Source organism: Syngnathus acus, chromosome 2 (assembly GCF_901709675.1).
Source record: "Syngnathus acus chromosome 2, fSynAcu1.2, whole genome shotgun sequence".
NCBI classification, from domain to species: Eukaryota; Metazoa; Chordata; class Actinopteri; order Syngnathiformes; family Syngnathidae; genus Syngnathus; species Syngnathus acus.
Window position 1 is genome coordinate 14,316,880 of NC_051088.1, and position 24,459 is coordinate 14,341,338.

A 24,459-nucleotide genomic window follows, 5' to 3' on the forward strand; every position below is an offset into this window, starting at 1 on the left:
CTGAAGTGGGACTCATTTTCAGCCCTGGAGTTTCATTGCTAAAAGCAGCCCATTTTAGTTTACAATGTTATAATGATGTATTATTTTTCATCATATATTTAAAATACCCTCCGACATCACTATTCATATTGTATTTGTATATTTAATGTTTGTTTTTTGAAAGTGGGTTTTGAAAAAAAAAATGGAAATAATAAAAAAAAAAGGAAGGTGTAGGAATTTATCAAGTGACCCGTCAAAGTATGACCTACAGTCTGCCGATTGGCCTTCCCCGGTATTGATTATACTTTAGTAGATGACTTTTGGTGAACAATTCGTGTTTGCTCGGCAGTGGACAGCTAAAAATTTTTGTGTTTTCTGGTCAAAGTGTCTGCCAGAGGTGCAAGGTTGCCACCAAGCCAAAGTGAGTAGCTGAGCTACCATTAAAGAATGACCATCTCTCACTACCCAGAAGAGCCTTTTTCAATAATTGCACTGAAATTGCCTCACCATATCATCATATAGTGCTTTTCTCATATCCTGCAAAATGAAAAAAATCTGTGAAAATAGCCTACAATCCAATGAGAAGGATTATCAGTAATAAATCTTCATTTGGCAATATTATGGGTTATTGTTGCAATTATGATTTGTCTCGCCCTGTCCCAAATGCACAGTAATAACGTTACACTTGTCCGTAGAAAACAAAACTGCAAGCCCCGTTCATTTCACCTGTGCACAGAACTGTTATTGATTTAAATTCCTTTCCTGTGTTTTATGTTTTAGCCTCTTGTTTGCATGACACAGACATTGCCCCATGTTGGACAAATAAAGGAAATCTACTGCCATCAAGTGGAATTAACAAGGAATAAATAAAGCCCACACTGTTTTCCCCACATAAAAAGTTCTGCCAAAATGTATTAATACAATGTATGACTTTAATTATTAGAACGTAGATTGGACATAAAGTGGGACCCAAACCCAAACAACTGTGTGTGTTATCTTCTCTGTTCTGATGCTTTCCTATTGCAAGCAGCATAAACCTCAGCTGCACTTGGGCTCTTCCGTAGGAATGGACGATACCGACTACCCTTCACAGCCCGCATGTATCACTGAGCCTTGAGCACCCATCAACCTGTCACTGACTCATTTGACTCACCACAGCCTCCTGGACACACTTAATCAACCTGGTGAGTTAGCAGGAACTACAGCCCGGTTGTCTGTGGACTGCTACAGCATGATTCCATTGAAATGATAATAATATAGATCTATAAAATAAAGTATCTAAGACTCGGCTATATTTAGTTTTGATTTAAATAGGCTGATCGTCACTAGGCAAACACTAATGCTATGTCTTGAATACTCATTTAGTATGCTAGTCATGCCTTTGTGTAAGCTCGGTGCCATGTGCACCTTGGATATGATTGGTCACCTCATAAGAATGGGACTCAAATTTAGCTGCTAAGCATGCGCATATAAGCAACAATACGAGTGTTTCAAGCGCACAGATTATTTGTCAGGCAGGGGTGAAGGAATCAGGACCGAAGTCTTTGAAGCTACAAATAATGAGGATGAGATGGGCCTCCGTCACAATGTGAGCACTGCAGGTTCTCGCCTGTGATAAATTGTTCTCAGTCTATAAATAATAGATCTAGAGGGCTACATTAATGTCCTATAACCATGTCTAGTTACTTTTTGGATTAGTTATTGACATTTCCCACATAATCAATGCAACTACAGTTCGCTCTGTAGAGGGATTTAATGTGAAGCTTGAGAAATAAATTCGAAAAATGTAAATGCAATATATGTTATGTAAATGAAAAAATATGTATGAAAAAATCAAAGGAAGCTTGGAGATATAAGTTAAACCCGATTAAATAAACCATGAATATTCATTACAGTTGGTTATGGATCATTGCTGAAATATAATAAAGCTCCAGCCTTAAATAAACGAGCGGATGATGATGAGTACAACTCAATAAAAATATCTGTGAACACGGCCCATAAATATATGTGAACATGGACCATGAACGATATTTTGCATATTTCAGCTCTAGAGAGAAATGAGGTCAAGGAAGTAGTCATGCTTATCGCTCTGTAACTCGATATTCCATTTAAAATTGACCTAAATGAGAGCAACGACAAACAACTCTTAGAAAACGTTTTCATAATTAAAAATAAAGACATCAGCAAAGCAGTTTGACTTGACAAATTAAGACATCATTTTCAAGTGGTAAAAATTAATAAATCATTTTGACTAAGACTAATTTTGGCCAGCACTGACGTAATCTCAGCCATGACTTGTCGATTATGCGAAGATAAAATAGGAAATAGTCTAAGTTATTTCTGATCATTTAATGGGTGGGATTTCAGATTCATTGCTGGTGAAGGCCAGCTAAGGCTATCTTTACTCCTTGTTTATGAGTAACTGACAGGGCCTCAGCTGATGCACTGATTCTCTCCTCAGAGGGAGGCAGGCCAGGCAGTCGAGTTAGCACCTCTGCGGCTCCTCTCTGTGTTTCTCCGTAACTGGAATGAAAGCTATGGAGCATGACATTTCATCAATATAAGGAGAGCCAGCCAACGGGGTTTAATTCTTAATACAGCTGGTTTATTTGGGATCAAGCTCACTCAGGAGGATATTCAGATGAATGAGAGGTATACTGCGTGTGGAAGGGCAAGGATGGCAGGACACCCGGGCCGCATCACTGGGGCCGTTTGCACCTCCATGTCCGATGGCGGAAAAGAGACGCGTTTTATTTAAAGCCACAATTTTCATCTGATATTTTTATGTTTTGTTTTTCACACCACCATCTTTGGTTTTATATATTTTCTACACCTCACTGGGAGCCACAAATACATCTCCAATTGTCAGATGATGGGCAACGGTAGGTGTTGCCCCGCACTCATGCAGGCTTCTATTACACATATTAGTAAGCTATGCTACGCCTGAGTCAAGATGCTCAAAAGAGTAACAAAAGAAATGAATATATTCCGAACTTTTGACCTGTTTGTGGTGATAAACGAGAATTGTATGAAGCAAGGCGGATGAGTGAATTAATTGTACCAAAAATGAATCACACTTGATGGAAAATTGTACAGGCTGAGCGAACACACTGCCAGGGCCATGTTCCTAACGTGTCAGAAAAACAAACAAGTTACCAAGGAGAGGACATATGACAGGAATTAAAAATAGTTGCCTCCCACGAAGAAATTTGATCAGCAACTGAAAAAACAAAGTCTTTGAACGGGTGTTGCCACTGTGTCTATAATCGGCGCTTTACATTTTACAGTCACGGCGCACTGTGTACACACACTGGATTAGTATGTGGTGAATGTAACAGTCATGCCGGCACTTGACCTTGGGAACACAAATGCTGCCTTGTCCTTCATTTGATCTTTCCTTGCCAAAGTCATGAGGAAGAGCTTCTCCCACAACCTTGATTATGTAACACATTGTAATACAAGACAAGGGCGTTGGAGCTTTGTGCAGAATGTTTGATCTTCCTTTGCAAGGACGCCGAATGGGGCTCCAACGGTGAATTTGCGTGAATCATGCCACCTTGAAGTCGAATGAGGTGCAAGACATCCAGCTGCGTTCTATTATGAGTGCCGCACTCCACACAAATAGCAGCAAACAATGTGCACTTGTGCCAAGTTACCTGACAGTCACTTGTCAAGGTCATTAGCAACATTTTTTGTCGTTTTTTTTAAGTCTTTAAACTTATTGCAGTCACAAACATGATCGCTAATATTACTCTGCTCATCTGAATTTGCTGCAAATACTCTGACGACATCTGAAGTTGTCTCGACATGAACCAAATGAACCTGCCTGTCAACAAGTGTGTGATGACAGATGAGCCAACTGTCATCAGCAATTACCAATCATTCCACTAACTCGACATTGGTAGCCCTTCGTTCACCTCCTCCCTCCTCAGTCATTTTATCCCTCCTTACCTCACCGGACCCCCCCCCCCCCCCCCCCCCTCCTCCTCGCCCCTACCCCACTCTGCCTTAATAACAACTGACCCGCTCTGAGCATCACCAAGCCCAAACGGCAGAGGCTTCTCCTTGACCACCTCACTTGCCTCCGGTTTGCAAAGTTGCTTCCCAAAGGATTTAACATCCGGTAAGAGCCCATGGGAATCCATCTCTGAGCCATCAGGCTCAGTGGGTGAGTGGATAAGTTCGAGGAAGGTAAACTGACTGGCTGTGGGCCAATCTTGCCTTTATTTATGAATTTCTTTGGAAGATTGTTGATATGCTGGGGTGGCTACAAAATGAGATCAATGGGTGACTGGTGATTGCATGAGGATTTGTTCTCCTTTTTTTTGTATGCTGTTCGGTACGGTACATACATACACTTTCATATCAACTCAAGACTGTTTTTGTGTTTTGAGCAAAAATACTGTCAGTGAAAGTGGCAGGATTTTTAAAATATATTTCTACAACTTCCACCATGGTGTCTCCGTGTTACATAAAGAATGTTCTCTATTTTATAATGAATCATAACAAGAATTTGATCCTTTTTTAAAAAAAAAGAATTTTCCCTTGTTAGTGGTACATAAATTATGTTTAAAGAATGAAAAATGTTGCATCAGGTATTCGAGGAATATATTATAAAGATGATTATAAAGGCGCAAAGATTTTCAATGGCACAAAATGGTTAGGACGTGCCATTACTAGTACGGTGAAAGCATCTGGTTGTAAGTATGTGACTTTTTGGAATGCAACTGTCCAAGTGACAATAGTGTGCAATCAGACTCTGTGTCACCGCATGAAGTCACAACGGGGGTCATAGCTAACTTTAGCTGGAAAGGAGAGAGAAGACATTGCCTTTCAATGACTGCATTCCCGATTTTGGGGGAATTTTATTTGTTCTCTTACATACTGAATATGACAGCATTGTTTGGATCTTGCATTATCAGTGAAAGCCTTAAATCACATGATTAAGTGATGTCATGGGCTTGCGTCACTTGGTGCATAAATATGGTGACCAAAAACATGGCTATTTACAGTAGTTGATAATATCAGTGGTGACTGGTGAAACATTCACTAGAGGGTGAGGGACACTACAAATAAATAAATAAATAAATCAGGGGTGTCAAACTCGTTTTCACGGGCCGCATTGTAGTCATAGCTTCTTTGGGCGGGCCATTATGACTGTCAACCCAAATAAATGTATGAGCACCTCATATATACAGTAAAAGCTACAAGAAAAACTGACAAAAGACTCGTTTTCAAATCAGACGAGTAAAAACTGGTCAAATACTTTGAAAAAAAAATATTATTAAAAGTGAAGACAATTTGCAATTCCAGTAATGACACACAAATTTGATGCACAATTTGTCTTTGCGGGCCACATAAAAAGATGTGACGGGCCGTATGTGGCCCCCGGGCCTTGTGTTTGACACCCATGAAATAAATAAATAAATAAATAAATACATACATACATACATACATAGAGCTGTGGGTGTTCTCTTGTGCTTTATTTATTTATTTATTTATTTATTTATTTGCTTGCTTTCAGTCATCATCATCACCTGTGTTCTCTTGTGCTTTATTTATTTATGTATTTATTTATTTGCTTTCAGTCATCACCGAACACACGATATGACTGCTTGACCGAGTATGTGAATCCTTTTGTGGTCACTTTTACAGGTTTGGTCCATTCTCGGCAAAATGTTGAAACGTGCAAAGGGCTCTGGGCGCAAAATCTGTAAGTATTGAAAGAGCTAATCGGCAGTGAAGTAGTGGAAGATAGCCAAATTATGTACTAGGATCAGTAGGAAAATGTGTGAATTTGTAGATTAAATATGGACTGAACTCAGAGCCAAAATTACACCGTTTCCATCCACATGAGATGGAGTGCAGCATCTGTGCTTCAGTTGATGAGAATGTGGCCGTGCTGGCAGAGCTTGGGCCGGCTGAGTGGAGTCTTCACTCTCAGGCTTTAACAACAAACCAAGGATGAGAAGAAAACAACCCAGGATTACGGTTGCCTGCCTAATGCCCTTTGCTGTGACCCTGGCAATGCCTCAATTTGTTTAGGCTTCTCTGAGCTTTTCCGTGTTACGCTTGACTGACTTCCACTTCCTGTCTCTCCACTCACTGTGAATTTTACTGTCACCGGCTCCCTTTATAAAAAATTTCCCAAGACAAAGTAGATCTGCTCATGCAGTCATGCTAGAAATCCCTTGGCTAGTTTACACTTCTACTACCAGAATGTTATTACACTAATTTTATGCGTGAATTATGCTCCCTAGGTTTCTCCCTCGTTCACCAGTATATTCAACATTTCAATGAGAAAGCTGGCAACAAATCAGGTAAATTAAATGCCCTATCAGTGTGTGTGTGTGTGTGTGTGTGTGTGTGTGTGTGTGTGTGTGTGTGTGTGTGTGTGTGTGTGTGTGTGTGCGTGTGTGTGCGTGCGCATGCGTGTGTGGATAGATGGATGGATGGATGGATGGATGGATGGATGGATGGATGGATGGATGGATGGATGGATGGATGGATGGATGGATGGATGGATGGATGGATGGATGGATGGATGGATGGATGGATGGTGGCCCCAAAAATTCATTTAGCTGATGGCATTTCTACTATAAGTGAAAAGACTGACTTCCTCACTTTTGTTTTGGCATTTACGGGTGTGTTTTTAGAGTCACATAATAATTTATTGTTGTCTTTGTTCAGCTGCAATCCGGAGAAGATCTAAAATTCCCGGTGTGGTCATCACACAATATACTGTGAGCATACCAGAGGGGAAAAGCTACCCAGATTTTAAGCGTAAACTAAACCCAGTACATGTCCAAGAAGGTGAGTTTCTATATGTTCTAGCAAAATTGCTTTTCACACTAGGTGTCCAATAAATAACTGCAGCTTGAGCAAACAAACCCTCAACATTTCGACATATCCTTTAGGGAACTCAGCTGTTTTCAAGGCTTTGGTGATAGGAGAGCCCAAACCTGAAGTGACGTGGAAGAGAGGAAGAGGCAGCATTTTAGACAAGGAGAAATCTCAAACTAAATATGATGAATCAACAGGGGAGTACATATTGGAGGTGAAAAAAATCACAGAATTAAAAAATAACCCTCTGAAATTGTGCCTCTGTGTTTTTTTTTGCAATGTAATGTTTTGTCTTTTTTTAGATTCATGATGTCATGGGTGACGATGCAGACACATACAAATGCATTGCAGTGAATGAATATGGAAAAGCTCTTTGCTCAGCAGTTCTACATGTAACAGATAGTAAGTTACACATTAATAACATGTGCTGTATGTGTTTTGAGTTCTCCTATTCTATCTACAGAACTTGTTTGAAAATGATTTTTTTTTTTGCTGTTAGTGTTGACCGACCCATCAGATTTCAGAAAACTGCTGAGAAAAACAAACATAAAGTAAGATTGCATGTGTGGCATGTCAGAATAATTCCAGGACTGACCTCTGACCTCTTGTCATACACCGAACGAAGCAATTGTTGCTGGGTTGAAGGGAATATTATAAAAGCGTAACTTGTTGCTTAATTTTTATAATATTTCTTTTCGTGAAGCTTTTTTTTACATGCTTTGAAGGGGACATGGACTCTTTGGCAGCAATTTGTGTCAATGATACAAATCAATATTTCCATTACAGTATTTTAGATGAAAAGCAGACAGAGAAAACCAAAGAAAGAGACGAGCGATACAGCGACACTCTGCAGAGAGACTATAAGGGACTCGAGACAAAAGACATGCACTTGATGCACATGAAGATGGAGGAGAAGAGGCAGCAAGAGCTGAAATGTCAGGTATGAAAGCAACCACGATGCATACAAGCTGACCTTTAGTTCATTTTAAAAACTGTTATTACTGTTCGCTCATGGTACTTTTTTTTTTTAATGAGTTGAGTGCACTTTATTTTTGTCCCTAACAGAATGGACTGGGTGGACCAATGGACCAATGGACCAATGAAGACTCCGAAAAGAAAAACGGACTTGTAAGTGGCGGTGGATGTCTAAAGGATTCTGAAAACTTCACAAGTAAGTTAATACTTTATGTCCTAAGTTTGAGTTCATTATTGTGGAGTAAAAATGAACACGTGTTTACTGATGACAACTAACAATGTTATGATGTACATTTTCAGTTCCCCAACTGGACTTTGTTGTCAAACTTCAAGAAGCAGTAACAGAAGAAAAAGACACTGCGTTGTTTGAATGTGTCCTGACCCACCCGCAGCCTAAAATCACATGGATGAGCAAAGGCAATGTGCTGGAAGATGGTGAAAAATATCAGATCAGTGTGTCGGACCATCAAATGATCCACAGGTTGCTGATCCAAGACTGCTCAGACCAAGACAAGGGGGTCTACTCGGCCGTGGTTGGAACTGCCTCATGCGATGCTGCATTAGATGTGGAAGGTAACTCAATTATAAATACTCAATTATAAATATAGTCAGTACTTGAATGATTAATTAAGCGTGATTGCTAATTGTGCCTCAAGCTGACCTTGAGGCAGCGGGCAAGAAGAAAACTGGAGGAGCAGGGATGGACCTGGAGGAAGTGGTGAAACAGCAGCAAATCAAAAACCAAAAAGAGACGGAGAGGATTTTGGAAGCTGTCAAAGCAAAACATGACGCAGAGGAACTGACACGGATGAAGACAGAGGAACTGACACGGAGGAAGACAGACACCTTCAGAAAAGATGGAGAAATCATTTCCCTGAATGGGTCCGTCAAATACAGCGGGGATGACGTCAATCACAGTGAGAATGACGTCAAATTCAGCGGGAGTGATGTGCATGATGCGAACGATAGTAACATTCTCAAGTCAACGCTAGTTGCACTCTCACCATCTAAACAGCAGGTTAAGGTTAATGGTCAGTATAGCAGATGTGCCACATCACCATTTTCAAGAATAGCTGGAATGATCTTTTTTTCTTTTATTAAAAAACCCCCCACAAATTATGAAGCAATATCATAACATCATCACGGCCTCATTGCCATTATGCTAATAACTGCACACTTGCTACTCAGATGGTTTTGGAACAGCAAAATCAGAGGTGAAAGTAGATGCAGGAAACAAGCTGGAAGAAGAAAAAGAGCAAGTAGCACAAGGATAGCTATACAATAGAACCGCCATTCTAAAATTTGTTGAAAGTTGTAGTGGTGGTCTCAAGTTTTGTTTTAATCACTTTTTAACTCGTGTCCCTACATCTTACACCGTTTCTCTTACTGTGACTTAACATGTGCCCTAAAAACTTGAAATAAATATTTTAAAAGGAACTTTTTATTCATTAGAACCATGTAGTGAGTGGAATATCCTTTAGTTAATTTATTTGTTATGAGGAATTGTAGTCGTTTGAAGTGCTAATTTTATATATTTATTTAGTCAGTCAGTCAGTCATCCATCCATCCATCCATCCATCCATACATACATACATTCACGGATGTCAAATCTTTCAGCCCAAAACAATCCTGACTGCTTCAAGTGCAACTGATTATCTGTTGTTATTTTTCCGTGCAGAATCCGCCGACACATGTGATGAGGAGTTAAAAGAAATTGATGAGTTAAATGAAATTGAAACGAAGGGCACACCAAAAAAGAAGAAATGTAAGTTTGGTACTTTTGCCAAGTTAGATTTCTGTTTGTTGATTAAATATAGGCCTCCCTTTTGTTTAATCACCTTATGTTTTGTCTTACTAGATGAAAGTTTATTGAATGAAGACAGCGAGGCTGAAGAAGTGATTGGCCTTGCCACACAACCGAGGCGTAAACGAATTGGCCCACTGATAGAAGACGCGGTCATTGGTAAGTATTCCGATGGAAATTCTGTCACATCCCAGTTTCTTTCACTAAATGTACTTTGTTACGTTCTTTTTTTTTTAGATCCAGGGGTTCAGTTTATTTGGGGATTTGCAGACATCAACGCCATCATCGGCGAGACTGCGGAGCTAACTTGTAAACTTAGCAAGGAAGACTGCGAGGGAGTCTGGTTCAGAGATGGTGAAAAGGTCAGGCATAAGGTCCATCTTTTTATGATCAGCATTGTCTGGATTACCGTTTTGTCTTTGTCAGCAAAATATCAAAGAATGGGAGACCTGAAGGTTGATACAGTATATACTAAACTAGGGCTCGGGGGCCATTTGTGGCCCACCCACTGTTTTTTACAGGACCGCGGCATATGCTAAAATTAAAATTTTAAATAACTGACTGTGCTAAAAAAAAATAATCTCAATGGATTTTGGCATAGAGACAACATACCATGGCAGTCACATGTTCCAATTCTTAGTTGAACAAACAAAAGCTCAGAGGGTCTAACCTATGTAGCAGATCCAGATGTGAACCTGTAAATAAAGTTGAAATGTTGATCTCCGAGCACATATACACCTTTTGATGTCAACCCAGTGTCTCCATTGTCTTCAGCAAAAAACAAAGAGTTTGCCTCCCTGTTTCAAAAGTGTATTTTTAGGCTGACTGTAAAACGTACACAAGATTTGTCTTGGACTCATCATGACAGTAGGTGCTTTAATTTGTCTTCCTTTCAGATCATCACTGATGACACATTTATAATATCTAAAGATGGTGCAATTCATAAGTTGCTCATAGTGAAATGCCAGGAGGAGCACTCTGGGAAATATCGTTTTGAGGCGGACAATCGTAAGACGGAGGCGGTGGTCAACGTTAAAGGTTTGAAGACTCATCAAAAAAGAAATCAAGCTTGATAACAATCCAGTGCAACACTTTTATGAGTTCAAATTGTTCTTGTTCAGATCCACCCAGGTTTGGCCCAGAAGACCTCAGTGCGTTCACAGAGCCCTTGAGAATTAAAGTAGGGCATAATGCAGTCTTTAAACTAAATTTTCTCGGCTTCGAGCCCATTAAAATCAAATGGTACAGAGAGGGAGAGGAGCTCCATGATGACGCCAGCAGCACCAGAATAGACAACTCAACCAATTGCAGCCGCCTGCTACTGAGCAGATGCCAGAGGAGGGACTCAGGAGAGATCAAGATCAAGCTCAAAAATGAGCATGGCACCACCGAGGCAATAACACAGCTCATTGTGCTCGGTGAGCCAATGTTGCAGTCAAACACATTCGATCGATTTTTCTATACAGGCTGAAGCAACACTTCAAAGAACGTGCCACTCTGTTTGTTTCAGACAAACCCACGACCCCGCTAGGTCCTGCAGAGATGACGCTTAGCTCAGCTACATGCATTGAATTCAAGTGGAGGCCTCCAAAAGATGACGGCGGATCGCCTGTGATAAATTACATCATGGAGCGACAGCAGATTGGGAGAAACACTTGGAAGAAAGTGGGAGAGATTCCGGGCGTGCCTTTCTACCGCGACACAAACGTGGACCGTGGACGCAAGTACTGCTACAGAATCCGAGCTTTGACCTCAGAGGGGGTGAGCGAAGTGTTGGAGACCGAAGACCTGCAAGCTGGCATACTGGGTGAGGCTTCGTGGGATGATGATGCAACTCAACCGTCAACTCTACTTTATTTCTAGAGTGCTGTAAAAACAACCATAGGTGCATGCAAAGTGTATCTAAAGTAAAATAAAAAAAAGATATTAAAACAAAGACAGCTAAAACAATAAATTAATAACTATCAAATATATACGACGAAACACTAAAACATTGCCAGGTATCATGCTGAAAGCCAAAGAATAAAAAAATGTGTTTTAAGATTAAGGCAGTTTGGAATGAAAAGGTTGACAGCATAGCAGCGCCCTCTGCTGTCACACAAGGCCATTACAAGAAGCCTCCCATTTTTATTTATACTTTTTTTGTGTGACCTGAGCACCAAGGGGCTTTTCTGTTATATCTATCTATATAATCCATTTGTATACCTATCTAAGATGATGCTACAAGTCAAAGTAGACTTAAGAAACGTATGTGACAATGTGCCTATATGACAATGTGCAATTTTAGAAGAACTGAAATGTATTTAGTTTAATTAACAAAAATTTTAATTATTTTGTACTCTAATCACTATGTCTTCTTTAATATTTCAGCTTTCCCTAGTGCCCCTGCACCTCCAAAGGTGGTCAGTGCCTTTGATGACTGCATCAACCTTTCTTGGACGGCACCAAGTGATACAGGAGGCTCGCAAATTCTCGGCTACATTGTGGAAAAACGCAAAAAAGGAAGCAATCTTTGGAATGGGGTCAATGCTTCAATTGAGCCAATAAAAGGTCAGTTGTCATGTTTCCTTTTGACGTCAGTGTGTGTCAAGCTCACCGGAACAATGTTGTTACATTTCCAGAGAAGAAATGTGCAGTGAAGGATGTTGTCGCTGGTTTGGAATATGAATTCAGAGTTTCGGCTGTGAACCTTTCGGGACCTGGGGAATTTAGCATCCCGTGCGACTTTGTTTTTGCACGGGATCCCAAAAGTAAGTGTGATAGTTAAAATTAAACTTTCAATTTTCCGTGTTGATCTTTCATTCAATTGAACCGGAATGCCACATTTCTTGTCCCAAGAGCCCCCTGGAAAAGTTATTGGCTTAAAAGTGACAGAAAAATCTTACAACCACTTTGTCTTGACCTGGACCAAACCGAAGGACAAACCCGACATAGAGGACGAAGCTAAAGGATATTTTGTCGAGACAAGGAATGCGCAGTGCCTGGAATGGTCACGAAACTTCACCATCACCACCACCTACACTGTAAAAGGCCTGAGGGCAATGGATATGTACTGGGTCAGAGTCATTGCGACCAATGACGGAGGAGAGGGACAAATTGAGGATCTGCCCAACTATGTCCTCGCGATGCCGCCTCTTGGTATTCTCCTTCACTTACACTTCATTTTGACATGAAAATATAATTTTCTGAAGTTTGTTGATGGCTAAATAGTAAAAAACCTTTACAAAATTCCCGAGTATTTTAAGCCAAAATTATTATTATTATTATTATTTTGTCTGTAGTTTTGTAAACTGACATTTTGTCTTTCTTTACAACAAAAACATTTATAATTTTATACCCCCCCATCTCTTAGTGAGACCAAAGTTCACAAATAAAAAGATGAAAACATTCGTTGTGGTGAGGGCAGGAAACACAGTCAGGGTGACCATCAACTTTGAGGTAAGGTTTAAACTTTTAACTTGTCTTGGACTCAATTGAAGATTCTGGGATGTCATTTCTTTGCTAATGCTCCGTTTCAAAGGCTTCGCCACCACCGGACATCACGTGGCTCAAGGACAACGGGCCTGTGCCAAAGCGAGTCACAGTGAGTAACTCGGATGGCGCTTCACAGATGTTGATCCCGTTGTCAGAACGCTCCGATACGGGCATCTACTCCATTTTGGTGAAAAACTTGGCAGGACAGGAGACCTTCAGTACAGAAGTTAGGGTGACAGGTAAAAACGATCATGCTGTGCAGCAACATATAGATTGCTCTACTATGAAGTTCAAATATCTGACTGTGCTTGCAGATGATCCTAAGCCTCCAGGACCGGTGGAAATAGAGGAAAATGTGCCTGGTACGGTACAAGTGACTTGGCAACCTTCTCCTGATGAGAAGCTTGATGACCGGCTGCATTACACCATTTCCAAACTGGACTCCACCAAACACACTTGGACCACAGTGGCCGACAGACTTTTCAATAACAAGTTCACTGTATGCAATATCATACCCGGAAGGGAATACCATTTTCGGGTCTATGCCAAGAACGACATGGGTGTGTCGGCGCCTTCTGAGTCACTCACCTGGGCCGTGGGGAGAAAGAAAGGTGTGTGTGTCATACAACCAGGGGCACCAACCCCTGGGATGCTGTCCACTAGAAATATGTGCAGCGACCATCCCTCGCCCCTGCATATTTGCTCTTTGGCATTTGCATTTTTTTTTCAGCTCAGGTCGTCATGTCTAATGTTTTCAAAATATTGCTTTAAATTATTGCTTTAACGCCATCTTTTGGCATCTTAGGACCAAGGAACTACATTGAATGCCTAGACTTGTTTAACTGGGGGTAAAAAAAAAAAAAAAAAAAAAAAAAGAAAGAGCTTTACCGCCATCTTGTGGTATCTGTAGACAATTACAAGTTTTTAGGGTGGGCGTCAATTATTCAGTGAATATATTTGAACGTATTTAAATATGTTTGAACGTATCTGTAAATACGTGGGAGAGTTTGCAGCAGCAAAGTTAATCCACGTACGCATGTATTACTTTTTTAGGTGATATTTATGAGATAGCATATCATTGTAGATTATATGATATAATCTATGCAAAATGCAAAAACTGATTTTTACGAGAAAAATAAAGGTTAAGTGCCATCTGGTGAATCCAGCGGGATCCTAATTCCAGCACATACAACACCTCAAAGTTTGACTTGATTTTCATCAACATTACTTTTGATTCACCTTTTGCAGAAAAGCTTTCGCTGATCTTACCAAACAGAGAAGAACGCGACCTGCGATGCGCTCCGGACTTCACCGTATCACTGAAGCTGCATGCGGCACCAAAAGGTTACGAATGCCATATGAGCTGCGCTGTGACGGGAAACCCCAAACCTCGAATTACGTGGTACCTAAATCACGTCAGCCTCAACACAAACACCAATTATTACATCTCGAATACCTGTGGAGTTTGTTCCATGTTGATCCTAAACGTCGGTCCTAAAGATGTGGGGAAGTACACTGTCACAGCGGAGAACGCCCTGGGCCGATCTGAATGTTCCACCATGCTCAGTGTCCGAGGTAAGGGCTGCGCTTGGGGACATAATTATGCAAATTGCATTTTATCATTGAAGTTTAAAAACCTACTTCTTCAAAGTGAAATTTTCCTATGGGGCTCAAAGCAGCTCCCCCCCTTATTCGACAGTGGCTTCTTTGCATTTGGCAAATTTCATGCACAAAAAGTGTAAAATTGTTCAAATATATTGACTGAACCATGCCAGCGGCAGGCATTACAGTATATCGGAATACCTGGGTTAAATAAAATAATAATTATAGAAACACATGCCTTCTTTAACGCAAAATCTTTATATATTTAATAATTGTGTTTGTCTCCTGCAGAGTGAAGAATCTGGTGACAACAACCGGGATTGTTAGGGCTTTTTTTGCCTGGACATTATCTATGAGTTGCATGATATAATTTGTTGGTTTGTTACAAAAACTGAAATAAATGGTTTTCTTTATTGAGATTTTATGTAGTGATCTTGTGGCCACTGTACCTTTATGCCCTTGTTTTCATTAGAAGAGAATGTGAGAATTTTTTATGCAGGTCATTCCACTGAATCAATGCCATTTGCGTACCTAAGTAATCAAATGTGTACGTATAAATGCAATTTATACATTGCAATACATTTAACTATTATTATTATTATTATTATTATTATTATTACTGTAGTTTGTAAACCAACATGTTTGTCTGTATTTCCAAAAATACAAAAACTAATTTTGATTTTATTTATTTTCAAAATATAATGTCACTAGTTTGCTCAGATCAACATGCTCGTAGCAAAATTACCCATCCATGCATCCATCCTCGAATTGGCTGCTCTCGCTTTCTCTTGTTGCGATTCCCTTTTCGAACACAGAGTGGTGCCAGATGAAATGAAATAAGCAGTGCGAGAGCAATCATGAACCCAAAGCAGAGAAAAGTGTTGCTTTTGATTGATTGATTGATTGATTGATTGATTGATTGATTGATTGATTGATTGATAAAATGTAATGAATTAAATATATCCATCATTCCATCCATTTTCTGTACTGCTTTGTCACTACGGGGGTCGCGGGCGTGCTGGAGCCTATCTCAGCGGTAATCGGGCAGTAGGCGGGGGACACCCTGAACCGGTTGCCAGCCAATCGCAGGGCACACAGAGACGAACAACAATCCGCACTCGCACTCACACCTACGGGCAATTTGGAGTGCCTAATCGGCCTATCAAGCATGTTTTTGGGATGTGGGAGGAAACCGGAGTGCCCGGAGGAAACCCACACGGGCTCGGGGAGAACATGCAAAGTCCACACAGGGAGGGTCGGAGGTGGAATCGAACCGGCACCCTCCTAACCGTGAGGCGGATGTGCTAACCAGTGCCCCTCCGAGCCGCCTGAATTAAACGTATATTTGATTAATTAACCAAATAGAATAAATCCAACACCCATTTTGACAATACAAAAAGAGAGAAAACTCCACCTTAGCGCTCAGTTAGACCGCGCTTTATGCTTGATGTGCACTGAGCACGAAAATAGCACCCTCAGATTTTGTATTTGCAAGTCATCCATGATTGAAATAACTGTCATCACATTCTAAAAGGATTTTTCTCAAAGGCCAACATTGAACTGATGATTGCACACAATGTAACACAATCAGTATTCCTGTCAACCGTTTGTTGGAGGCTACCACGACCCTGAAGCAGCAGAACAACGTCCAAATAGCAAACATTTCATTGTAATGATCTGCTGGTGACGGATGTATTGAAAAGAAATACGGTCATCTATTTGTGGGCTCTGTGAAACTAAGCTTGCGGCATTTGCTTGTATGGTGAATGGTGAACCCTGGAGTGTGGTCAGCATTATTTCAAAATGACAGTTCCGAGACTCCCATTCGGTTCATAAGTTAAATAGCAGACAGTTGTGTAAAAAGACAGGGAAACGAAGAAGCACTGCTTCATCACATTTTACTTAGGTATATAAAGGTATAAAAAAAATAATTCTGAAGTGCACAAAGTTACAAATGAATTCTATGGCTATGGCCTCCACCTGAAAGGGGGTATCCAAAGCCCCTCCCCCTTTAGAATCCGGCGTGTGCTACGATTAATATATTCTGTATCATCCCAGTTTTCAATTTCTCCACATCCACACATCCATACAGCACGCATGCAGGTGGGAGCGTGGGGGGCATTCCTCGGGGATAATCTTATCTTGCTCCTGCTGGCTTCACACATCACTAAACCTGCCACGCAACACTCAAATATGCAAAAACAACAAATGTTCACGCCATGCTCAATGTTGCAGCTTGTCTATTGTTACTGCGTAGATAAGATCTGAACCAGACATTTGATGGGTGGCGTCCAACTGAGCTCCACCAGGATGTCTTGGTCTTCTTTCAGATTCAATGAGGCAATCGCATAGCCAAGGCCGGCTGCACTATCGTCTGAAAACCAAGTTGGCAAATGCAAATACCAGTGAGTGGTCGTTACCTGAATGGTCTGGATGTGCTAAATCTTAACAATGTGCTTGATTATTCAACATCCATCTGTTGTTGCGTGCCACCTCACTTGGCAACCTGCACAAAAGCAGTTGTTACAACTCAAGTTGGCTTCTTTTTGAATGACCCATTTAAAAAACGTGAAAAAAACGCAACTTGAATTGGAAAACAACAATATAAGCAACAGCAACATTTATAGCAACAGTTAGCGTAACAAAGCAAGCAAGTTGTTTTTACTTTTAATTTTAAGTTGAGGGACAATAAAAGGGACAAGTAGTTCTGTAAACTCTTTTTTCTTTGTTTTGAAATGCAAGAAAGACCATTTTTACAACAACAAAACATTGATTTGCCCAACTCACAATGTTATCACAGTTCATTGCCTTGAATCTTTGAGTCCTCCCAACATTTTTAAACAGTGTAGTGTGACAACAACAAAAACTAGTTGCGTCAACTCAAAATTGCAATTAAATGTTAAGGTGGGCAATGGAACAAAATTTTACGTTTTGCTAATGAAATTTTGTTTTCTCACATTGTCAGCAAACAAAAAAGAGAACTAACTGTCCTTTGTGAAACCCGCATTGGTGCCATAAACATTCATCCTCGCTTAAATGACTCTTATCCCCCAAAAATATTTTTTTACAGTGCTGTAAATCTCCACTAAACTGGTGAATGCTGCAGTTGCTTCTCATATGTTTACTATACTGAATTTGTTTTAACACGTTCTCTAAACACAAGTCCAAAAAAGAAAGACCTATCAGCCGTTTCAACAGATTCTTGTGTGAATTCGCTGTCAGATTTAATCCCCGAGGCGACGGAGCCAAACATCTGTTGGAAGCTAAAAACTTGACGTCTTCACGTCTTCTCCAGTTCACGAGGTCACTTTGACCTGGTTGCAGCACAAATCGTCTGCAGCTCGTCTGCCTGCAGCCAAACTGTTCTCCTCAACGCAAAGACACTGCAACAGTGTGTAATCTAATCATCTGTTTTCACTGTCCGTGTGTGTGCGCATATGTGCGTGTGTGTCAGGTGGATATCCCATTGTGTCTTTATTTCTTTTTGGGCTGTCAAATGATATGCTTGGATCACATATATTGTAAATCTCGAATTATAAAGGGCTGCTCGTCTTTCTGCTATCCAAGCCTTTAATTTGCCGTGTCATTTAGTCCACCACCTCAACAGACGAGAGACTTTCACGCGTGTCTTTGCTATTTGCTTTTTGTTTTTATTAGCGTGCTGCCCCCCCCTGACCTCCAGTCTCCCTGGCGTCGGCGTCAACAAGCGTCTAACGACGTGTGAACTTTTGGGGCATGCCGTGACAATGGCGCCTATAGACAGGTGCACCCCCCACCCCCACCCGCAAGCCCAGCGGGAGCTTTGCATGCAGGACCACAGCACTGCGGCATTCCAATATAGTGGCACCTGAGTCTTTACGCATGTTGCGCATTGATACAAATGAGCCAATGGAAATAATACAGCGACTCTGATTCATGCTTAGGTTTCAAAAAATATGTGCCGTCAGTTCCAATTACCTTTTACACACCAAAGAGTTCCCCTTGCGGGATATCTTTGTCACATTTCACGCTACCTGCAGCCACAATATTCGAACCGGGCTAATGATTGCGCCTTTTTATTGTCCCTGTCAGCTGGATTCATTTAGGTGAGCTACCTCGAAAAAAACGCCACTTCCTTCCCCGCTGTGAAGAACAGAGGTTCTGTCTTTCACGTTCTTCGTTAATCTCTAAGTCATACAGTGCGTCATAGCCCGGAGCAACAAGTTCACACAAAAGGGATCGTGACATGAAAGCATATCCAGCTCGAGCGTCATTTGGATGCCCGTTGCTCTTATTTCTCCAGTTTGCAGATCATGTGTGCATTCAGACACTTCAACGCCATAACAGCAGATCTGGTTGAAAATGAACTCCGATGAGACTCGCCCGTCGCCCAAGCTTCAAAAGCAAAGGTGCCAACTTTGTTGAGTAGCGGAACTTTTTTTTTTTTTATACAATTCATCATTGTTCCCTGTATTCATCGGCGCCCTGCCCGCGCTCATAAGTGAGCCATTAGCGGTGTGAAATGCACAATTAGATTTGCGATTTGCAGGAGCCATTCACACACTGGGCCCCTGCAGTGAATGGAGCTTGCGATGCTGGTCGCGTCCCGACACGCTGGGTGTGTCTTTGGGCGGGGCCGAGCCCTGCACCCACCCAGATACTTTATTGGTACTACTTGAGGGGGCGACTACAGTGCGCGTGTTCCTTAGCACACTTTTGAACCTCGTTGGATGTTGTGTGAGTCCGTGCGTGGCTTTTCGGACTCAGCAAGCTTCTTCGTGCACCTGAGCGCGCTCCGTGGGTATTGCAAGTTTAGTTGTGACCAGAGAACATGCCCCGGTCATTCCTTGTCAAGAAGTATTTTTCAAGCAGGAAACCATGCCACTGGGAAAGCCTGCTGGACAGCCAAACTGGTATGTTGACTTGTGCAAGCTTTTCTCAATGCTCACTTGGAGGGGGCTAAAAGGAAATTGAAGTTGATCAAACGTTCCCTTTTTTATTCATTATTGCAGCCACAGCAAGCAAGTTGTTTACATCTTCACCTTGGAGCTTAGTAAATCGTTGCTAAAAAAAAAAAAGCCAAATTTCAAAACATTTAGTTGAATTGCCCAACTTAAAATATAAAAGTTTGTGGCGTTGGAATTTTGAGTTAACCCAACATTTTTTGCTCCCAAGAATGAAAACAAGATTAGATTTATTAGATTTAAATTATGTAAGGATCCCTTGAAAGGCATTACTTGTGTTTTTTTTTCTTCAATGAAATCCACTCTGATTTCTTTTCAACAGCTGTTGTCCCAGAAAGCTTCCCACGGGCTGCCCTTCCAAATCAGAACCACAGCTCTGACCTCACCTGCTACCCCTCAGTTCCATTCACGCCACTGCCAGCTCCCCTTTCCCCGATCGCCCCGGCATCCTTCCCTCCGTCACCGCTCGGGCCCCTTGACCTCAGCAGCTCCCCGTTTAGCAGCAGCGGCGAGGAAGACGAAGACAACGGCCGTTCTTCGGATCCCCCCAGCCCGGATGTCCTCCAAGGCGTCTTCCACTGCATGTACTGCAGTAATACCTACAGCGACCTCACGGCACTGTCCTGCCACCAGACGTCCCACCTGCGTGTCCCACCGCTGGCCGCCGAGGCGTCTGCGTCCCGGCCGGCCTTCCATTGCAAACACTGCCCCAAGGAGTACACTAGCCTGGGCGCTCTGAAGATGCACATCCGCTCACACACATTGCCGTGCGTGTGCACTACCTGCGGCAAGGCCTTCTCCCGACCGTGGCTGCTGAGGGGACACATCCGCACGCACACAGGTTGGTCTACTGTAGTAAATGGGAGATCCATGTATCTGTCTGTCTGTCTGTCTGTCCGTTCGTCCTGCTTTGTCTCATTCTTAATGAAGACTAGGCCCTACTACTCTATATTTACATTTTTGCAATGATGGCGGTACCAAGATAGCCAAGTATTCTTTAGGTGGTACATGGTATAAAAAGTATCACTCTTAAACGATTAATCGATTCCTCATTCCTTCAGGTGAGCGCCCGTTTGCTTGTCAACACTGTAGCCGGGCTTTTGCCGACCGCTCCAACCTCCGGGCGCACCTGCAGACGCACTCTGAAGTGAAGAAGTACCAGTGTGGCTCCTGCTCTCGCACCTTCAGCCGCATGTCTCTGCTGCACAAACACAACGCCTCCCGATGCGGCAACCTGGCCTCATAGACGGACCCACATTCCCAGGATCCTCCCTACTTGAGTGTTTTTTTTGTTTTTTAAATATCTCAACTGATATTTCAAAGGAGCAGCGGCCTATCAACAGTGTGAGCATGTATGACATGAGAGCAGCTGGACATGCAGTTAAATCCCAGGAAACTCCCATTGGTGCCGGCCGGTCCGGGACTCCAACCATGCTGCAGCTGCTTGGGTGTGTTTTTGGTGCGTATGTGTGGATGGATGCCATTCGTTATTATGCATACACGATGTGTGTGTGTGTGTGTGTGTGTGTGTGTGTGTGTGTGTGTGTGTGTGTGTGTGTGTGTGTGTGTGTGTGTGTGCGCGCGTGCGTGTTGAGACAGCTGACTGTGAAGGTGGGCAACAGGTGACCTCCATTCACCCGTCTTCTCGGCACCGGATGAACGGACCACTAAAGTTTGACCAAAGAGCCCTGTTTGCTTCACCAACATTTTTCTGGCATCTTAATGGTGTGTGTGTGTAAGTGTGTGTTTTTAATATTTTGCCATCACAATTTTAGGAATTATTTTGAAATATCTTGTACATATTCCTCACATGTAAATAAAAGCTTTGTTTTAGAACAAAACCACATGCTATCATCATGTTTGTTTAAACATTCTGAGGTATTAATAAACATTTCAACAAGCATTATTGACTAGCGACTCCAAATGAGGTTTTCAGGACAGACGCGACAGGTTCTCAATGGGAAGATGGAGTTGTGTGCAATAATGGGAGTGGGGTTGGGTTTGTGTGATGGTGAGTGATTTGGGGGAGCACCTGCACACACCTGCCGAGCTGTCACCGTGCATTTAGACGAACACGTAAACACACAAGAGGGGAGCTGCTGAGTGAAGGAGAAATTGTCTTTGTATCATTCTTTCTTTACATTTTCAATTGTCATACAAATATTGAAATTGGCACTAAGGTATTAGACTGAATTCACTTTGAGGCTAAGATCAGCCCAGCGTGTGACGTCGGCCTATCACGACCTGATGTCTTCCAGAGTGAGCGGTGAGGAAGTGGTCAGCGCCGATTTTAATCAGGGCCAATCAAAGCGGCTCCTTAAATGCGAAACACAAGTTGCACACTCGTGTTTGTGACCTGGAAGTTTGGTTACAAGTCTTATCAAGGCTACGCTAGCTGGTTAGCAACTACATTCAGTAGTTGGAACCACATGATCCATCAAATGAGGTATGTTTTGGTGACCATGCTTGTCACTAACTGGTATCGTAAATGAATGGAAATGTTGTTAATCCACTCAAAATACAGCAAGCATTGTTGTGGTGTGTGTTTTTTGAGAACACACTCTATGAAGCTGCAATTAATCAAATCAATAAATAGAACCTAAAAGAAGTCATTTGTTTATAAAGCTTCATTGCTTGAATTACTCCCTATGTTGTGCCTACTTTCACCGCTGGGGGCAGTATAACACAGTCACACTGACTCAAAAAAGCTGATATGAATCAATTTATGCTGAGGCTCAAGAATATACATACACCTGTGAATTGTTCACCATTTGCCAAGAAGAAGCAAAAGAATGTTAGTTAACCGCAGGAATACCATTGACCAAAAAGCCAGAGAGAAGCAGCCCACGGACGGGATCAAGACAGACAGTGCTCGCCTCAGCTTGTGCGGCCATCTGCTCCACAAACTCTTGTTACCTCAGAGGAACTTTGGGAGGAAGTGCATGCTGAGTGCTTACAGCTGAGGGTGAATGCATCGGGTGCACATATGGCAGCAATGTGTCTGCGACTCCCCCGCTGCCCTCCTGACCCACACGCACTGACGCCAGCGTGTCTTGGTGAGGTAACAACATGTTTCCTGCAATAGCTCCTGGTGTTGAGAGGTGGATGCACGTGTGTGCGTGTGTGTGTTGGGGGCTGTAGTGCACGCAGAAAGTTGCATCTCAAATTGCATGACTTAGCTTGCCCAATGTAAACACTCCCGGAAAAACTATGCACATGTGCATGGGGACTGTGACACTCACCACTATTTGCAAGCCCGTCCATTGATGACATGCTTGACTTGATCAATCTAAACTTTTTTTCATGCTTTATCTACTCTTAAGAAATGAAAAGCAGAATTATTCCGTCTGTTTTGAAATATTACTCTGAAGACTTTGTGGCGTGTAAGAGGCTGTCCATCACGTTGTTGCCTTGAGGCTATGAGGTCACCGCCGCGTAGGTGTAGATCCACGTTTGGAATATCATCTAGTTTGGCTCGAGTGTTGCCAGTGTCACACATGCAGCCCCTGACTAATGTGACATTCCTGAGCCATTAGTGACAGTCATACAATACTGCTGTGTCACAGAGAGACCACGGCTCCGTCTGCTGCTCTTTATTAAAGTAATAATGTGATTTTCCCTCAAATAGGAAATCTTATTATTGTGAAGCAATTGTTTAAAAAAATTTAAAAAACAGTTTTCTTTCTAGTACATCAGGTGCTTGAGGTATTTTCATTTTTTGTTTTTAAGTTTGACCTATAAAAGCTTGCACGATGCGTGTTTGATTTACCATGCACTGTGATTATAATTGACATTTCAGATAAAATTCCAACTGATGCTGAATCTAACCCTTTCTTCATATTCCAAAATATATTATATTATATAACTGTTTTTATATTATTATAAAAATATAAAAAAATTACAAAAAAATGATTATAAAAATTTTATGTGCTAGAGAAAAAAAACAGCAGATTCGAAATCAGCGCTAAAAGGTCTTCATAAAAGTTTGTTTGAATCTCTGATTAAATGTTTTAATGAAAAACTGTTGACCAGTGTCATATGAGAACATTTGTCCATATCCTCTTTTCTACAAGGTTACTAGGTCAAACGCCTGAGCCTCTCTGAGCTCACCCAGAGATGATCACCTGCCAATCAAAGCGGCAACAGGCAGACAACTCGCATGTATTCACACCAATAACTTTGACATCCCCTTGACATCACAAAAGAAGAAAACCCTTCCCAATAAGTGACGAAGTCAAGCACTAAAGCCAACGTGTGACATTTTTTAAATTGATTAATTCAGCCCAATGCCCAATATTAAATTACTGAAGCATATTAGTTAATGTTTATCAAAAAGACGGCAACTGTTTCAGTCCTAAAAATTACATTTCATATTATTTTAAGTCACTGTAAAAATTACGAGGTTAGACCTTTAACATTGTGCTTTAATAAAGATTTCCTAAAATGTATTACACATAACAGTGAAATAAAAATTATACCTAAAAGCATTGGATTAAAAATATTTTTTAAGACACTAACACCACAAATTAAATAAATTCCAGTGATGCAAATTTTTCCATTCACTTTTACTTGCCTCGGTGTACTATGGTATGGTAGAGTCACAGGAAGTGGCCTGTCAGTAGTGTTTGGCCGCAGTGCTTTCAAAAAGGTGCTGATATGAAGCATCTGGGTGCAGCCGCTGCTGCTGCATATGCCTGTGTACTCACTCGAGGACTTTTCGGGGGGTTTTGGAAGGATGCTGATCTGCTTGCTTGGCCACAGATGACAGTCATGTGGAGATGTCGCTGGGAGCACAAGTGGCAGGTTTGTGGCTCTGATTCACCAAAGGATCCGATTCGA

General features: G+C 41.7%; 2 protein-coding genes across 2 annotated transcripts; both read left to right on the forward strand.

Moving 5' to 3' along the window:
* The first annotated feature begins 5,639 nt into the window (after positions 1–5,639).
* LOC119118543 (immunoglobulin-like and fibronectin type III domain-containing protein 1) lies at positions 5,640–15,172 on the forward strand. The gene is made up of 25 exons (XM_037245587.1): positions 5,640–5,692; positions 6,240–6,299; positions 6,670–6,792; positions 6,897–7,036; positions 7,125–7,224; positions 7,322–7,373; positions 7,609–7,762; positions 7,888–7,993; positions 8,098–8,370; positions 8,454–8,828; positions 8,986–9,059; positions 9,415–9,562; positions 9,656–9,760; positions 9,839–9,963; positions 10,498–10,639; positions 10,723–11,019; positions 11,112–11,408; positions 11,972–12,151; positions 12,223–12,351; positions 12,440–12,739; positions 12,954–13,039; positions 13,122–13,314; positions 13,390–13,686; positions 14,324–14,650; positions 14,969–15,172. The coding sequence occupies exons 1-25, from the start codon at positions 5,656–5,658 to the stop codon at positions 14,971–14,973; spliced, it is 4,125 nt and encodes a 1,374-aa protein (XP_037101482.1). The 5' UTR covers positions 5,640–5,655; the 3' UTR covers positions 14,974–15,172.
* A 3,518-nt stretch (positions 15,173–18,690) lies between these two features.
* On the forward strand, positions 18,691–21,461 carry LOC119119433 (protein snail homolog Sna-like). The gene is made up of 3 exons (XM_037245772.1): positions 18,691–19,569; positions 19,943–20,461; positions 20,682–21,461. Exons 1-3 carry the CDS (start codon positions 19,488–19,490, stop codon positions 20,864–20,866), a joined length of 786 nt encoding a protein of 261 aa, XP_037101667.1. The 5' UTR covers positions 18,691–19,487; the 3' UTR covers positions 20,867–21,461.
* Positions 21,462–24,459: the final 2,998 nt, after the last annotated feature.

Bases quoted from the DNA above. Each gene is read 5' to 3' on its own strand.
- LOC119118543 (XM_037245587.1), top strand. From the start codon at position 5,656: ATGTTGAAACGTGCAAAGGGCTCTGGGCGCAAAATCT. The intron at 7,374-7,608 runs GTAAGATTGCAT...TTTCCATTACAG, and splicing joins CTGAGAAAAACAAACATAAA to TATTTTAGATGAAAAGCAGA. The intron at 8,371-8,453 runs GTAACTCAATTA...TTGTGCCTCAAG, and splicing joins TGCTGCATTAGATGTGGAAG to CTGACCTTGAGGCAGCGGGC.
- LOC119119433 (XM_037245772.1), top strand. From the start codon at position 19,488: ATGCCCCGGTCATTCCTTGTCAAGAAGTATTTTTCAAGCAGGAAACCA. The intron at 19,570-19,942 runs GTATGTTGACTT...TCTTTTCAACAG, and splicing joins CCTGCTGGACAGCCAAACTG to CTGTTGTCCCAGAAAGCTTC. The intron at 20,462-20,681 runs GTTGGTCTACTG...TCATTCCTTCAG, and splicing joins ACACATCCGCACGCACACAG to GTGAGCGCCCGTTTGCTTGT.